This window comes from Lissotriton helveticus, chromosome 3_1 (assembly GCF_964261635.1).
Source record: "Lissotriton helveticus chromosome 3_1, aLisHel1.1, whole genome shotgun sequence".
Lineage (NCBI taxonomy): Eukaryota > Metazoa > Chordata > Amphibia > Caudata > Salamandridae > Lissotriton > Lissotriton helveticus.
The window spans coordinates 218,973,413-218,992,168 of NC_136061.1; the positions used below are offsets into that span (position 1 = coordinate 218,973,413).

At 43.0% G+C, this 18,756-nt stretch overlaps 1 protein-coding gene across 1 annotated transcript in view; it reads right to left on the minus strand.

Annotated features, from left to right (window-relative positions):
* Window positions 1-18,756, minus strand: part of TMEM120A (transmembrane protein 120A) — a 256,419-nt gene that overhangs the window by 163,157 nt on the left and 74,506 nt on the right. Inside the window, exon 2 of the mRNA XM_078679633.1 lies at window positions 9,513-9,631. Within this exon, the coding sequence (XP_078535759.1) occupies window positions 9,513-9,631 (119 nt within the window). The remainder of the gene's footprint in view (window positions 1-9,512; window positions 9,632-18,756) is intronic.

An 18,756-nucleotide genomic window follows, 5' to 3' on the forward strand; every position in this document is an offset into this window, starting at 1 on the left:
AGCCAGAGTTTGGAAGAGAGCAGATGTGATGGTATCCTGAGGAAACGGGTAATGGGGCCTCCTGTCTTATTGTAGCAGTGGGGTATGAATAATGAGTATTTTTTCTCTGTCCCTTCTCCTGGGTCACTGCATGCATACTGTGGGCCGGATTGAGGGTCCAGATTGGCCGCCCATGGTCAGCACTTCCTGGCACACAGCGGCTCACTATGTCTGCCAAGTACACACAGCGGCTCACTTGGCTGCCAAGTTCTATGGATGGGTGTCCAACTGTAGGTTGGTTGATATATGGCATGTGATGTGTCCAGAGGAGAGTGTGTACTCATTATTCCCATGTCCGTACATTACATACAAGAATTGATATATTTCTATGTGACGCAATTCATCAAAGTATAGTTCTGCACTCTGAATATTTAAGTAAGACTATATCAGATCATGGCCCAGTTTAGGTATCGTTCAAATGGGGAATATCTACTGCTAGAATAAAGGATTGGCGTTTACAGCCAGCTGCAGCATTGGATTCTCCATAACAGCACACCCCCCTTTCCCACCATAAAACACTACAACTTCTAATCATCAATATCCTAGCAACTATTTTCCAGGCAGCAGACACGGCAGCCTTCGACACAAACGTATGGCTCAACCCTACCTCATCACACACGGCTAATCTCTCTCTAAATAGAACATACTGCACATTTAATTCCACACAAGGCTGCTACTCGTTCCCACTTCCTCTATGGGCCACCAGAACTGAGGGACTTTTTTTACTGAAGACCTGATCAACTTCTTCACAATCACAACTCGCTTCACCTGCCCATAGGCTACAAACCCTATTCCACTACAAAGATGAACGACCTCCTTAATTAACCCAACACACCACCAATCAAACCCATGGATTTTGTCCTCACATTACTTGAATATCACGTGTTCCATCTAGATCAGACACATCACCTAGCTGTCACAATCGCCACCTGCTACAACTCAACCATTCAGCACTGTCAACCCAAGCTCTTCAAACAAATATAATTATCTTTCAAAACTATTAGCGCCCTTAATAGCCATTCAAACTACACACCACATTCAAGCATGGACCAGATGCACCACAAAACAGAGAACCATCAAATCAAAGCCTATTGCTGCTAGTTGCACACATGAGCTGAATGAACCAAAAGAATCACCAACAAGCAACAAAAGCTCTTGTGCAACATCAACAGACTCCATTCAAGAAGTGCTCAAAACACTCAAGCTACTGATAGTTTTCAAGTGGGTTGCTTCGATTTAAACAATCAGTTACAGAAAGAAACAGGGGCAAAGTGTAACTTATGGCTGTCAAACGGTTTCTGAATCCGATCGAAGACCCAGAAATATAAATCTTCCCCAAGCCACTGATCAACATTTTTTATCAAAACTAACTAAGGGCCAGATGTAGGTATCCAAATACCGGTCGGTAACGGCCGACAATACCGATTTTCGGCCATTACCGACCAGTATTTGGATACTGAGATGTAGGGCATTTCAAAATACAGATTCGGTAATTTTACCGAATCGGTAAATTTACCGATTCAGTAAATTTACCGATTCGGTAAAATTACCTGTATTTTGAAATGTAGGTAGCACTGTAAACAGTGCTACAGGGCTTTAAGGATTCGTTATTTACCACCAACTATTATTTGGGGGTAAATAACGAATTCCTATGTAAATGCAAATATGTGCATTTACACCTGTGCCATGTGGCACACATACATGCAGGGCATGTATGTGTGCCACATGGCACACAAGCACTAATCAGGGGTGCAACAGGGTGTCAAAGTGACACCCTGCCACCCTTGACTTTTTCGGTATTTACCGAATCGGTAATTACCGATTCAGTAATTGACATTCATTCCTATGGGCCTATAGGCCCATATGAACGAATGGCAAATACCGAATCGGTAATTACCGATTCGGTAAATACCGAATCTTACCGATTTGGTATTATTTACCAAATTATTATCTACATTCCAAATACGGATTCTGAAATACCGAATCTGTAAAATTCGGTATTTTAGAATCGGTATTTTCGGATTACCTACATCTAGCCCCAAATTCTGAATTCCTTTTAAAATCAGCACACACCACAATCATCACACCAATCACCTGTAGAATAATGGCAAATGAACCGCCTCTATTCCTCTCATGTTAAATGGTGACACTTCCATCTTAAATATACTGCACATCACTTTGTATTAAGTATTCTTCCCACTGCCATTATGAATTCCTACACAACAAACACACTCATTCTATGTTCCATAATAGAAAACCAAACCAGAAACACAGACAAACCCCAAAAATTGTTGTCATACAGAATTGCGATTTGCAACAACCTTAACGGTCAATGCTAAACATTTTAGTCAAAATTTAACAATTGCATGACTACATTAAGCTTGAAAATATAGAATGAATCAATACATTTACAATAACTACTCAAAAGGGACATTTAAACAGCTAAAACCATACCCCCGAGAGTCCTCTCTTACAACACACATGCTGATACTCTGACATATTGAAAACAAGCATTGGCAAAGCCAATGGGTCTCGCCTTTTTGACTACTGGCTATGCCAATGCTTTTTGCTGATGAAGTGCTGGATCGTCAAAGAGAAATGTTTTTTGTTGATTCTGTGGAACATCAGCAAAAAAAACGCAAGGAAATAAAAACACGAGCATGGTAGAGAACACGTCATTACGTTGCTTGCAGCTGTGTCAATATGCATATAGGTGTATGTGTAATGACATTTCTACATGCATGCGTCAACGCGTATGTTGAGCAAAGAGAACGATGCAGGCACCATTTTATTTACCATTTGGAGACACCACTTGGAACAGTAAATCCAATTTGAAATAGTTTTTTTGGCTTTTAAATCGGACCAGGCCAGCAGCAAATGGCAGCTCTTAGGCCCCGGATAAACAAATTCATAAGAAATGATTTCTAGAAAGGGGAGGGTTAGGGTGAGTCGCAGAGATGTCAGGGTGAGTCGCAGAGATGTCAATGTGGGAGTGGGAAGCCTGGGTGGAGGAAAAATGGATGAGCTGGGGTGGAAGGGTGGAGGGAGCAACACAGACTTATCTCGGAAGCTGGCACACAAGAGGAAGCAAAAAGATACCTGAACTCTCATGGAGTGCTTAAAGAAAAAGCAGTTCCCTGCATGCAAGAAGTGGTCATACATTCAGAAGGATGGTAGAGAGGATATGCCCCAGAGGAGGGACAAACACAAGCAGAGGAAGACAAGAGTCTGAGTGAGAAGAAAGCAAATAAGTGTGGCAAGAAAGCCAAGCAATATTAAGCAATGGGTTGGATCTACACCCACTGTAAGGTTCTGGCAGTGTCCAAAAGAGGTATTTTGGCAAAAAGCAAAACCAAACAAAAGGACAGTATTAAAGGCAAAGAACCCTTCAGTTTCGCCTCCCTTTTTATTCTGTGAACAAATACCCAGTCGGAGCAAAATTTTTAAGAAGCCTCTACATAGGAAAGGCAGGCGGGGGAAGCAAGCAACACACAGAAGCAGATACAAGAGGATGTTGGGCAGGGGAACGGGGCAAGTAGAGGAGAAGGAGGCGGGGGTGAGTTATGAGAGCCTGGCAGTGGAGGTGAATGAGAAGCCCACAGGGGAAAAAGGGACTAGCGATAGAGTGATACAAGAGGGTGGTTCGCAGGGGGCCAAAGAGTTATAGTGGAAGGAGAGGCAGGAGGAAGTGAAGCAAGTCAAATTGGAGGAACGGCAGCGCTGGACTGAGCAGGAAATAGTTGTAAGGAGGCTTCCGGGCACTTCAATGCAAGCACTTGAGTAGAGGCAGCAGGACACACCCAAACAATCACTAGCAGTAGGTGGTAAATAAATACTTCACTGGGCTGACCCAAGGCATCATTGAAAAAAGTCACAATCCAACGTCTGAAAGAGGTTGGTCAAAGAAAACCAATGGGTGAAAGGGGCGGACCCCAAAATCCACTCCATGTATATTGTAAGCAAAAGGTCTGTTTGATAGCTGTCGTATCAAAACAGAATTTTCTCAAAAATACATTTATAATTATACTTGGATTTATGCTTATATCTAAATGATTGCTTCAGTTGTCTAGTTTATAAAAGTCCATATTGCAGCATAGGCACTAAAATGCTTCTTTGGCAACAGGGTCCTTTGTGTGAGGTCTTCCAACCTCCTCTTTAGGGACCTATGGGTATTCTAACGTGTGAATCTTGTTGTTGGGTTAGTTGCTCAATTTCCTGCTGAGTGTTCCAGTTGGATGTTTTAAGGTTCCCGAATGTTTAATCACTTGCATTCATTTTGTCTGTGGCATCAGTGCAACATGTGAATTGCCACCAGGCTTTTTTTTGCCTTATTACTGGACTAAGGGTGGAGCCATTGCTTGCAAGGCCCGTGCCCCCCTGGCGACATCACTGGGTTCTGGAGTGGACAAGGAATTTTGGAAAGTCAGGAAATGCAAGTGCATGGTGATTAGGGATTGGCCAAGAGGTACTTTAATTGTGATATATGTTAGATAGGCTGTCCATGATGTGGAGAGTAATGGTGATGTCCCTTTGGAAAAATAAATCTTTGCTTCTCTTCAATGAAACTCCAACTTCCTTCCTCAGTTCAGGTACCACATCGGACATTACTGGCATGCTTGTTCTCAGAGTAGCCTTTGCCTTCTGACACCTCTGGATTTGATTTTAGTGGCTGGTATGCATCACCCTAAAATCACTGTGCCATCCTTCATTGTGTATTCTGAGTAGATAGGTTCTCTTTCCGTCTCCAACAGGATAAGGTCTGGGCGTGGGCCAATTGTGCGGAGTTGGACGTCACAACAGGGTGTGATGGGAGAACACACTTATCTAGTAGCTAAAATATGCAAGTTAAAATAGTCTCCACCCTAGCCTGTACCAATTAAAGACTGGAGGAACAGGGGGATATCATACACAAATGATGGGCTGTGATATATTGCAAAAGACTTGCTGATGTCCAAAGAATTAATGCTAAACGTCACCTTTCACTTTCTAGAAGGAGATTAGGATGGTGTATCTGATTTTACTCCACCCTCACGTAAACCGGTATTACTGCTTCATGTTCAATACAAATATGGGCTCTTCCTGAGCAAGAGGAAGAAGGGGACAGGGTCCCTGAAAAAGACGTTCAGTAACCAGATAAAGCCCTAAAGACACAGAAATAATGTATTAGCAGTAAGACGTCGACAGAAAACACAGGGAAACAAGTAATATCATCATTCTCAAATCTGGTCTGCGCATCTTTCTGTTCTGGCCCTTCTTGCAGTAAACTTTTATTACCCTTCAAGGAGGTAAACGGCAAACATAGCGCTGCGTGAATAGAACAAAAAAGCCTGCTTTTCACCTAAAAAAACAAAAGACGCCGGAGACATTTCCTAACTTTGCCTTCCATGTTGTGATGGGTGTGACACTGCAGCCGCATGTCAGCTGAGCTCATCTTATCACTTTCTAGGAACACAGAGCACACGGTGTGCCGCTGGCTCGCTCTGTGGGCAGTAAGAGGATAGACAGCAAGCAGCAGGCTGCATTCCTAGGTCATGGCAGATTTTACCATCTCTAGTAAATTACGAAGTGTTTCACATTAGCAGGATAATGTCGGAGCCCGCAGACTGATTCCGTCATGTGCTTGAACACCGTAAACAAGGTTAGGGAGAACAAAACTGAGAGTGGGGGGGATACGAGCAAGGGAAGAAGCACAAGGGGAGAGAAGATACACACATGCACTACGGTGGAGTGCTGGAAGAAAAAGTTTACTAAAAGTGTGCGATGGAAGGATGCAAGTCAGCAAATCTAAAGGATGATAAAGAGGCTGTGCTACTGGGGATGGAAACACGGACTTAGTACTCTTCAACATGGTTTACCACGTTGGCTTCAACGTTATTTCCATAGAAAGGGAGGTTCTAGATTAGTTAACATCGTTTTAAACCACAGTAACTAATTCATCCAAAGTGGACTCTCCTAAACAAAGCATCTACCGCTCACTTGTGGAGGTCTGTACGGATCCATCCTATGCACAGTAATCTTCAGCCTGGACATAGCCACTGGTTCCCTAGAAACAACAACCTCCTCATCGGTCTGGCAGATCTCTCTCCAAATTAAGAAAATAACTCGAAATCCATATCATGAAGCAGTCTCTTCACGATCACTCCTGACCACCGTTGGACCCTGTACCCGTTTCCATTTTACGGTCCTTGGAGCCCCCCTTGCTTTCTATTATTTGCACTTTGCTTAACCACTCCCTGAATACTGCAACTGTTCCAAGCTACTGGAAGCATGCAATGGTCACACCACTTTTGAAAAAGCCCACTATGGACCCCAGTGTTTCTTCCAACTATCGTCCTATCTCCTTGCTCCCTATTTTTTCCAAACTTTTGGAGAGACATATTCATACTCATCTATCTCAGAACGTGGCGCTCAATAATTTCTTACATCCTTCTCAGTCTGGCTTTCGTCCAGGTTTCTCTATGGAGACCACTCTTTAGGTGTGACAGAAAATCTTCGTCTACATCTGGATCGTGGGGAAACTGCTGCACTGATATTGCTCGATCTCAGTGCAGCATTCGATACTATATCACATAGTATACTTATCAGATCTCTCGCACACCTTAGTATTGGCGGTAAGGCTTTGGATTGGCTTTCGGCTTTCTTGAAGGACCTGACCTTCCAAATTTTTTCACACCTTTCTACTTCTAAAGTTTACTTGTCCCCGCACGGTGTACCCCAGGGTTCTATCCTGAGTCCCCTTTTGTTTAATCTTTATGTTACTCCTTTAGCTCATATTGCTCAAAGGGCCGGCCTTAATTTATTTACTTATGCTGATGATTCACAGATTGTTTTCTCCCTATCACAAGTTGACCCTACCTTGCCATCTCCTTTGGAAATCGGACTTAGTGATATAGCAAACTGGATGAACAGCAATTTACTTGAATTAAATGGTGGGAAGACGGAGGTTTTGGTTTTGGGCAATAAACCTGATCTCTGGAGTCCGAGTCATTGGCCTTTAGCTATGGGTGCACTGCCAGTTCCGTCTGCGTATGTGCGTAACCTTGGAGTAATTATCGATAGGGGGCTATCTATGAGGGACCAAGCCAACAGAGTGTCTGCTACCTGCTTTACCATCTTGCGCTGGCTTGGAAACATTTTCTGGATGCTCCCTTCTGACACCCAGAGATCTGTGATTGACGCCTTGGTGACCTCCAGATTGGACTATGGCAACGTACTCTACCTGGGGTCCACCAAGGCGGTCACCCGCCGTCTCCAATTGGTCCTTTGTGGATGTCGTAAATCGGACCATATTACAGAACGCCTGAGGGAACTTCATTGGCTTCGTATAGAAGCCGTATTAAGTTCATGGCGCTATGCTATATGCACAAGATTAAGATGGGTGTGGCTCCCATTTATCTTCAATCGCTTGTCAAGCCCTACTCTCCTTCCCGATTGCTCTGTTCCTCCTCTCAATACTTATTCTGTGTTCCTAAGTATAGGCTGTCCAGAATGGGGGGCAGTGCATTTGCCAACCTGGGACCCAGACTGTGGAATTCCCTCCCGCTAGCTGTGCGCACTGAGGCTAACTATGCTTGCTTTCAAAGAGCTGTTAAAACCTGGCTCTTTAATCAGTAGATTTCTTTTCATGGGTGTCAGGTTACTTATGACAATCAGCGCCGGGAAACCCGCCAGGGTAGCTGTAGCGCTTTACAAACTCAAATAAATAAATAAATAACCTGGGACACTGGGGACACACAGGAGCCAGGCCATAGCCATTGAAAGGCAAGGACACACAACACATATATTATCGCACTGAACCTGACATGGTGATATAGGCAAGGGACATGCAGCAGTGTGACAATCACATTTTGATACTGACACTTGGAAATTTGCACCGACACTCAGACAAAGTGACACTGACATTGAGACAAGTACACCTGGCAAGTAACACTGACACTTTTTTTAATCAGGAAAAGGATGGAGATGCAAGGACTAATATATATGTACGCAGGCACCAGACAAGGATGTTTGTACCAGGACACTGGGGCTAGGGACAGATAGGTGCATGGACACTGGAACATGGAGTCAGGAATATGAACACTGAAAATGGAAAATGGGCACAGACACATAGATGAATCAAAGATCTGAATACGGGGTCGAGAATGCCGCAAAATTGACACAATGACAACAGCAAGGACTATGAAACCAGATACTAATGCTGGTACACTGAAACATGGACGCAGATGGACACAGGCACCAAGACATGTACCCTGGATCCTGATTCCTGGATACAAAAGGAAGCGGTCTTAGATTCAGGAACCAATCCTTAATCAATTTCAAACCAGAACTCTCATGATTCCTATGCCATTAGTCACCAGCAGTGGATGTTCTCTTCACAACAGGAACAAGGCCTTTGCTCAATGGGTATAATCTCTTCAGTTGGCAGCCTTTACTATAAAGCATCCATCCTATGAACGCAAGCAAATAGCTCTGAATTACACTATGGTACCAAACAAAGCCGTCTGCCCGGCGCACCTCAAGTCTGAATACCATTCCGGATCACCAGGTCAAGGGGCATGGAATTCCTACATTATAAGAGGGCCTCATCCAAAATGATTAGCAGAGGACGGCGAATGAATAATCATACCCAACTGAGAAAGGAGGCAGCACTAATGCATCCATTTTAGACCATATTAGAATTGTGGTTGCAACAAAGAGTCAATACAGCTACTGCCCTATCAGACCGGTGTCACAACTTTTTACATCTCCTCAAACAAAACCTCTTACCTTAGATAAAGGAACGGTGTGATTATGAGATCAAAAGACTCCTGGCTGTTGCTCAAGAAATTACACCTCCTTACTCATGTATGGGATTATGGGCGTTCTATAGTGTTCTATTGCACCTATATTTCCAGGATATATGCTCCTCTGAGGCTAAAAGTAGATCAAGGGGGTAGTGCGGGCCCCAGCCTCTCACCCGTATCGAAGTGGTAGCTCCCTTTGGCCCAAATATGGTCGGTCGATAGAGTGAAGTTCCTTCCGCCCCATGTTCCACTGTATGTATTTGGTAGTACCGTACCCAACCCATAGTATGATGTCAATGACTCCCAAATGTCCCTTATAGTGGTGTGGTGCGATATTGGGTTCCCCCTTCTTAGAAGGCTAGTTTTGCCTATTTGCCCAATGCCTCCTGTATGTCACAGATGTTTGTGGCCCTACTTATTGCTCTAGTAGAAGTCAGATTCCTGAGCAAGGCTACAGGGCTTTGGCCTATTTCACAATAAGCTAGGAGCACATCGCACTCTCAGAACCTCTATGTACCACTATGTACCTCTTTGGAAGAGATTGTGGCCCACACATCAGAGTCCATTTTGCTCTTTACCCTGGTGGTTCCGTGTTACTGTTCTGTAGCCGTTACTCTCTTGACTGCAAATTTCCCTCTCCTCACCATCACGCGTTACGCTTCAAAGTAGTGCTAGTTTAATGCAACTTACTTTTTAAGACTGTCCGACAGTGCTTTTAGTTTTTTCTTCTGGCGCAAAATGGAGCTCACACAGCTGCCCTGCAACTTGTTAACTTCGTCCAGTTTCTGCTTGTAGAGCCTATGAGTGTCCTAGAGAATGGAATAAGACATGTGTGGTTAAGATGTTCTCAATGTCACTTCAAACTTAGCAGTTACCATCAAACAGTGGGGCATTAACATGCCATAAGCACAATCAAGTTACAAACTTCCTCAAATGGCAGCAGTTTTGAAGCTTAATTTTAAGTCAAAACAGGAGGCTCGCATTATGCATGAACCTTTAATTTACTCCCAAACTGCAGCATTTTAAAGAGCAATACAATTAGAACAAAATGACTATATAATTTCAATTAGAACCTTACAATGTTGGGAGCTCCACTGAAGACAATGGAGTAGCTCAAGCCGCCCCCGCCTTGTTTACAGATTAGCTCTCGGAGTGATTAGGTCCAATTTTTAGCGGTGGATTGGATTTTTTTCAAAAGGGAAAGAGGGGAATACGGCATTAACCTCTACCAGCAGAAGTGTGACCTATTTTGCTGATGATTGAAATAAGTCAAGACAGAAAAGCCACATTAAAAAATGAACACAAACAATGTAATGTACAATTCTACGCAAGAATCATGACCGGGCCTTTGCATTAATGTTTACAGTGGAACCGCTGGCCAGTATTTTTTCTCTGGGAAAGGTGGCATCCGTTCACACCACGCACTGTGGTTTCCATGCACGTTGAGTGTATTATCAAGTGGAGGCAGTGGCCAAGTACGGCCCCTGCTGACCTTGGGCAGCTCGGGTCAGAAAGATCACTCCTGCATTTTCAGGGGCAAGTTACACAATTTTTGGTGCGGTTACTGTTCCTGTTGCACAGGTCTGTGTGCAATGTGCAGATGACAGGACACGCCACTCATGGGAGGTTACTGCACCTGCTTCAAAGATCTGTTATAACATTGATGCGATTGTGGGTCCGATGTTGTATATCGTGACCGGAGTCTGCATCAGGAAACCCAGCTAAAATTGGGCAAACTTCCCCGGTCTACTGATGGCAGGGACCCCGTAATGAATGAACCACCACCTATGACAGCCTGCTGGCAGACTACGCCCAACCTTTGACTCCACCATCCAGTGTTACTTATAACGGCTGGATTGGTGACAGTGGCGTAACAATAGGCCCGCATCCCCTGCAGTATGGCGGGTCGCTGCTCTGAGTGCTCTAGACTGGCACAGAGGATGGGAGGGGGGGCCCCCTTCATGGAGTTTGCAGGGGGGGGGCCTCAAGTTTCGTTACGCCACTGCCAACGCCCGGGCCACCTGTGAATTACATGGACAGTGTCACAGATCTGCATGTACGAAGGGACCCCCTCAAAAGGTAAATTTGGCCCAGGAACAGAGGGGAGCATAAACACTGCAATGTGAGGACGTTCCTGCAATGGCCTTATATTTTAATTTGTACAATTACATCTATACATTTTCTATTTGGGTGATAAATACAAACATACTAAATAGGTTCAAAACATTACAAAATTTTATTTTTTAAGTTTTTCAATTCATTTAAATACTAATTTTCATCACAAAAATCACAAAGGAAAAAATTACAATTCATATCAAAACCCTGACAAAAAACAGAGGAATCATAAATATATACAACACAATTAATATATAAAAATTATAACCCCTTGGTAACAAACATATCTCTCAACATCCTCACATGCTAACAATCATACCACACTCAACCTCATACTCAAATGGAGAAGGAGCTGAATAGATAATAAGCAGAATAACAATGCTAAAATATTGGCCCCCAGATGTACTATTAGGCCATCGCAGCAGGTCTACGCGCGTTTCGGCAGCACTCGGCCGCCTTCATCAGGACCTTTTCCTCGTGATACAATAAATACCAAGGGATCTGAAAAATATATATACAACAAATCACCATTTTGTTACCACCCAAGAAAATAGGATCTTCTTACAGGACTAATTAATTCACTGTGTTACATGAACCAGAAGCTCATCAACTCGACCACAAACCAAGACATCATATAATAAAACATATAGTGCATATGATCAATAAGAGAGGACAAATTTAATCTAAGTTATCTAAGCAAGGGGCTACACGGGTGCATAAGTCAGACTTACATAATCGTGTGGCAGTAAAACATGTTCCCAATGGTTACGAATTAAGTTAGGGCCATACCCGGGTAATCCCGTTTTTCAGATACATCTGTCAGTGAGCTTACCAATTGGCACCAACAGCAGTAGAGTCAGGGAGGACCGGCTCTCACAATATTCATAGGGCAGGATATCCTGTTTGTCCTTGAAGTGGCTATAAGCAAAGAATTACATATTTTAGCCAAACAGACCTCTTAGTGTGCAGCTAATTCGAGAAAAGACCAAGAGAGAGGCCCGTATTTATTGGACATCCATTACGTCCTTAAAGGAGTATACCTTTAATGGTAGTTGGAGACCCGGTGTGGCAGTTGGTTCCTAGATTTTCGAATTCATGGAGTGGTTTAAGACAAAGACGGTCAGCGGGATGTCAGTTAAAATTCCTACCATAATCTATAATGAAAAAAAGGATGAAGAATCCGATTAAGTTAGCGAGCACGTGCTACTAGGGTGTGCGTTTGAAGAGGGGCTGCCGGGTGAGTTCTTACTTCAATTTATTATAAAGGACACATTTGGTAGAAAGGCACATTCGTGAGTGTGCTCACCGTCATCTGTGGTGATAAAAGAATAGAAAAACCGAATGAATGAACATCCACATGTTGCTAAGGTCAGTGTTTGAAGCAAGGCATACACAATAAGTCCTTACTTCAGTTTGATTAGAGAAACTTATTCATGAAGACAGCACCCTCGTGGGTAAGGTTGCTCCGTAGTTTGCGTCCCTAGAGTGTGGGGTAGGAATATGGTATATTATATGCGGGTGGCTAGCATAAAACAACTCATAATACACTCAACATGCCAAGATCATTCAGTAATGCTCCCGAGTTTAATGCGGTCGAGAAACCCCCCGAAAAAAGAAAGGGGGTGCTTTGAAATGGATAATTCTCAAACCTTGCGTTCTTTTAATAAAAAAAGAAGAAAAGGCGATAGGGTTCATTAACACGCTATCGTGCACAGGGTGTCTATATTCTCTTCCGAGTAAAGTTAATGGCAAGTGTGGAAGCCAGCCGCAAACAAACAATTCGGTGCATTGCAGGGTCGGCACTCGGTATTAACGAGCTCGCACTGCTCTAGTACGCTTACCTTGCAACTATGCTTATAGCATCGTGTCTCCGCACCGTCTGTCTCAACTGCCAACAAACGACTAAACTGGGAAGTCTTCCCTGTTTTAAAAGCGGTCGGCGAATCCCAGTGTCACGTGGGGAGTCGCTTTCAGATAATGTCAGACCGGCGTCCTACATCATAAGCATAGAAAGTGGACTACGTTTCCAGACGCCATCATGCTGTAAGGCGCAAGCATCCCCACGCTTAGACATCAATAAGGGACTCAACTCCGTTTGTAAACACCAACAAGGGACTATGACATACCTCCGTCTGCCAATGCTCGTGCCAGATATAATCTCTAATAAGCCTAAACTTGGTGATGCTAAAAACGGGCATTCTAAGATTGCCGCGTCTAACAAGAAACAAGTATCTGAAAATTATTATCTAAACAAAGAATGTTAACTAACCGGGAGGTCAAAACTTTTTTATGAAGGATTTTTTATTATCAACCAAATGCACAATAAAAGTTAAAAACGCCCATATTATTTGAGCAAGCATCTTTCAGATGTCAGGTACACCTAAAGGGACAGTGTTGGTGGCGGGAAGGCATCAGAGACAAGCCACCTGATGTGAATTCAGAGACAAATATTATCTGATGGATAATATGTCACAAGTGGGGTACGTTTTAGAATTCTGTTCACTTGGTTACGTACCAAGATAACTCTTCATTCAGACCACGTTTCACGGTGTCCAAATGGAAAATCCAAAAGGTCTCTCGTTTCTTCCGTGTAATCTCATTTACTTGGCCCGGTTTAGGTGTCACTTTTTCCAAAATGCACCATTTGATCTCATTTTCTTTGTGAGATTTCTCCAAACAATGCTGAACCAGTGGGGCTGTCAGCTTTTTAGTCCTGATGGCAGACTTGTGTTCACTGAAGCGGACACGAAACTCACGGCCTGTCTCACCAACATAAGCCAATCCACAGTCACAGAACATGATATACACAATGTTACTACTGCGACAGTTAGTCAGAAATCGCAGTTTGATATGTCTTTCATTATAAGTAATTGTATCCGAAGTAATGGCTGAGTCACAGGCGTGGCAAGAACCACATCTGTGATTGCCTGTCACTGCTGGAAGGCCTGTAATGGAAGGCTGATTGGAAAACGGGCTCTTTGCCAGTGATCTCGAGTGGACTAGCATGTCTCGTAAATTCTTGTTCCTCCTGTATGCGAGCATAGGTAGTGGGAGCACAGGAACATTGTCATCTATGTTAAGAATTCTCCAATTTTTATTGATGATGTTCCGGATCTTAAAGTTCAGAGTTGAATGATCGATCACACATGTGATCCGCTCTTGTTTGACCCGTTTGTTACCCTGAAGGAGTGCCGACCTATCGTAATATTTGGCTCGTTTGTAAGCATGTCGCACAAGGCGACGTGGATAGCCTCTCTTGAGTAGTCTTTCCCTGAGTGCGTCTCCATGTAAATGAAAGGAAGAAATATCTGTACAATTTCTGCGAATTCGTAAGAATTCCCCGAAAGGTACAGAGTCCTTCTGACAGTTCGGGTGGTAGCTGTTATATTCTAGGATAGTATTTTTAGCTGTACTTTTCCTGTATAGACTTACTGTCAGGCATCCATTGGTCCCTTCAATGCTAATGTCAAGGAAGTCTACTTTACTTGTGCTAAAGTTCATGGTAAACTTCAGGTTGGTATCACTTGCATTGAGCCAAAGAAAAAATGTTTGCAAAAGTTCTTCCGGTCCACTCCAAATAAAAAAAATGTCATCAATAAAACGCTTCCAAACAAAGATATTTTCAAAAAACGGGGCCAGTTCGTTATGAATGTTCCTGAGCTCCCACTCTCCCATAAATGCATTGGCCACAGATGGAGCACAGGAAGCCCCCATTGATGTACCCTTAATTTGTTTGAAGAGTTTACCGTTGTATTCAAAGAAATTATTCATCAGTACAATCTCCAGACATTGAAGAATGAAGGCATCAGGGCGATCCGATGGGTATCTCTTGAGGAGATCGGACACCGATTGTAACGCCCGACATTGAGGGATGTTGGTGTACAATGCCTCAATGTCGAGCGTCACAAGAATGTCCGTCTCTGGGTTGAAAGGGAGGCCCTCTATTTTGTTAATAATGTCCCCTGTGTCACGAATGTAGGATTTGTACTTTTGGATTAAGGGGCTCAAGAACTTATCTACATACTTCGACAACGGCTCTGTATTAGAGCCAATGGTTGAAATGATAGGACGCATAGGAGGATCACTTTCCGATTTATGTGTCTTCGGGAGACCATATAACACAGAGGTGACAGGGGCTGTTTTGTTGAGGAAATCGTATTCATCCTCACAGATGAAACCCTCTGTGAATGCCCCCTGAGTCAATTCCTGGATGTGTCTGTTCAGTCTTTCCAGTTCCCTACGTTGTGCTGGTCTGTAATGTTCAGTCACAGCCAGCATCTCCAACATTTTGGCGTCATAGTTCCCTTTGTCAAAGACAGCAATACCCCCACCCTTATCGCAGGGTTTAATGACAATTGATGAATTAGTTTTTAATTCATTCAAGGAGGTAGTTTCTATGACAGAGAGATTGGTTGTTGGTTTGTAGGGATTTCTTATAACTCGTGCTATGTCTTGGAGGACATTCTTTTCAAAAATCCCAACTTCAGTTCCCACCATGTCTAGTGTGGGTGTGAAGGTCGATGGAGGTTTACATCCTGACAAGTTGTTATCATCCTCTATCCGGGGACGGTCAGTGAAGAATTTATTAAGTCTAATTTTGCGAAAAAAGGCAAAGAGGTCCTGGTGTAATTTAAATTTATTCAGGTGGATACTCGGTACAAATGAAAGTCCCCTACTTAATACTTTCACATCCTCCGGTTTGAGATCCACACTGGACAAATTATAAATAGGTAAGTCATGGGTCAGTCTGGGGTTACACTCTCCCGGTACCTCTACCACCAATACTGTTGATTGCGAGTTCGCATGTATTGCTGTGGAGGTTGAGGGTTCATCTGGGCATGGGTTGCCTGATCTTGCCACCGAACATTCCTCCCCCTGAATTGGCCCCGGGGTAAAAAACCCCTTCCATGAAAAGGGCGTTGGTTGGATCTGCCTCTAAATGGGCCAGGGTTTGGGTGACTGTAATTGGTGTCCTGATAGTTTTCCCCTTCCGAGCCGGAGGACCCCGAGTCGGAGAAGTTGGTATATCTTCTTCCCGAGTACCCATTAGAATTGGTGTTTGGGTTACTTTGTGGTGTCTCCTGGTAGTAATTAGACGTTAAGTAGGGGTAAACTTTCTCTCTCGTGAACCATCTAATATCCTTCTTTAACTTCTCCATCTTTTTGTTGGTAAGGTAGGTTTCAAAGTCTTTCATTTCAGTTTTTATTTTTTCAAGACAGTCTTTGCCTTCCTCCACCGCCGTTGATGCACTAAGTTTTGCCTCAAGATCATTGATCTCCTGTAAAAGAGTGGATGCCACATCTTTTGCCGTTTCAATAATCAACATCATCCAGTCCCTGGAGCAGCGGTTGGAAATTAATAACCACCGCTCCAGGAACTTTTTGACGTCGATAAAGAGAGCGGGGGCGTTTCGGATTCTCAGGCCTGAAGGAATGACACCTGCTTTAAGATATTCGAACATATAGAATGCGTGTGATTCTATACGTTTTAATCTTTTGCGCATGTTAAGGAGATTCTGCCATTCACTATTACCTATTTGGTGGGAAGGTACTGGGCCACTGTCTCCTGCTAGTTTTCCCATAAGTGTATTAAAATCCTCATCGGTAAACCCAAAGGTCTGAAAGTTATCCATGATGGGTTCTGACTCCCCTCTCCTTCCTCCCAAGTGCAGTCCTATCGAGACAAGAACTGCCTAAAATACCCGGTAAGTCGAATGTAAGGAAGAAACTTAGAAGATTGATTAACTGTCCTAAAAAGTGGTCACGTGAGAACAAACTGAAACCTGCAGCACAGTGAAACAATACAAAAAAGCAATAAATGACAAAGATTTAATATAAGAAATCCCACGGTTCAAAAACCGCGAAAGTAACCAACATGTACGAAGGGACCCCCTCAAAAGGTAAATTTGGCCCAGGAACAGAGGGGAGCATAAACACTGCAATGTGAGGACGTTCCTGCAATGGCCTTATATTTTAATTTGTACAATTACATCTATACATTTTCTATTTGGGTGATAAATACAAACATACTAAATAGGTTCAAAACATTACAAAATTTTATTTTTTAAGTTTTTCAATTCATTTAAATACTAATTTTCATCACAAAAATCACAAAGGAAAAAATTACAATTCATATCAAAACCCTGACAAAAAACAGAGGAATCATAAATATATACAACACAATTAATATATAAAAATTATAACCCCTTGGTAACAAACATATCTCTCAACATCCTCACATGCTAACAATCATACCACACTCAACCTCATACTCAAATGGAGAAGGAGCTGAATAGATAATAAGCAGAATAACAATGCTAAAATATTGGCCCCCAGATGTACTATTAGGCCATCGCAGCAGGTCTACGCGCGTTTCGGCAGCACTCGGCCGCCTTCATCAGGACCTTTTCCTCGTGATACAATAAATACCAAGGGATCTGAAAAATATATATACAACAAATCACCATTTTGTTACCACCCAAGAAAATAGGATCTTCTTACAGGACTAATTAATTCACTGTGTTACATGAACCAGAAGCTCATCAACTCGACCACAAACCAAGACATCATATAATAAAACATATAGTGCATATGATCAATAAGAGAGGACAAATTTAATCTAAGTTATCTAAGCAAGGGGCTACACGGGTGCATAAGTCAGACTTACATAATCGTGTGGCAGTAAAACATGTTCCCAATGGTTACGAATTAAGTTAGGGCCATACCCGGGTAATCCCGTTTTTCAGATACATCTGTCAGTGAGCTTACCAATTGGCACCAACAGCAGTAGAGTCAGGGAGGACCGGCTCTCACAATATTCATAGGGCAGGATATCCTGTTTGTCCTTGAAGTGGCTATAAGCAAAGAATTACATATTTTAGCCAAACAGACCTCTTAGTGTGCAGCTAATTCGAGAAAAGACCAAGAGAGAGGCCCGTATTTATTGGCCATCCATTACGTCCTTAAAGGAGTATACCTTTAATGGTAGTTGGAGACCCGGTGTGGCAGTTGGTTCCTAGATTTTCGAATTCATGGAGTGGTTTAAGACAAAGACGGTCAGCGGGATGTCAGTTAAAATTCCTACCATAATCTATAATGAAAAAAAGGATGAAGAATCCGATTAAGTTAGCGAGCACGTGCTACTAGGGTGTGTGTTTGAAGAGGGGCTGCCGGGTGAGTTCTTACTTCAATTTATTATAAAGGACACATTTGGTAGAAAGGCACATTCGTGAGTGTGCTCACCGTCATCTGTGGTGATAAAAGAATAGAAAAACCGAATGAATGAACATCCACATGTTGCTAAGGTCAGTGTTTGAAGCAAGGCATACACAATAAGTCCTTACTTCAGTTTGATTAGAGAAACTTATTCATGAAGACAGCACCCTCGTGGGTAAGGTTGCTCCGTAGTTTGCGTCCCTAGAGTGTGGGGTAGGAATATGGTATATTATATGCGGGTGGCTAGCATAAAACAACTCATAATACACTCAACATGCCAAGATCATTCAGTAATGCTCCCGAGTTTAATGCGGTCGAGAAACCCCCCGAAAAAAGAAAGGGGGTGCTTTGAAATGGATAATTCTCAAACCTTGCGTTCTTTTAATAAAAAAAGAAGAAAAGGCGATAGGGTTCATTAACACGCTATCGTGCACAGGGTGTCTATATTCTCTTCCGAGTAAAGTTAATGGCAAGTGTGGAAGCCAGCCGCAAACAAACAATTCGGTGCATTGCAGGGTCGGCACTCGGTATTAACGAGCTCGCACTGCTCTAGTACGCTTACCTTGCAACTATGCTTATAGCATCGTGTCTCCGCACCGTCTGT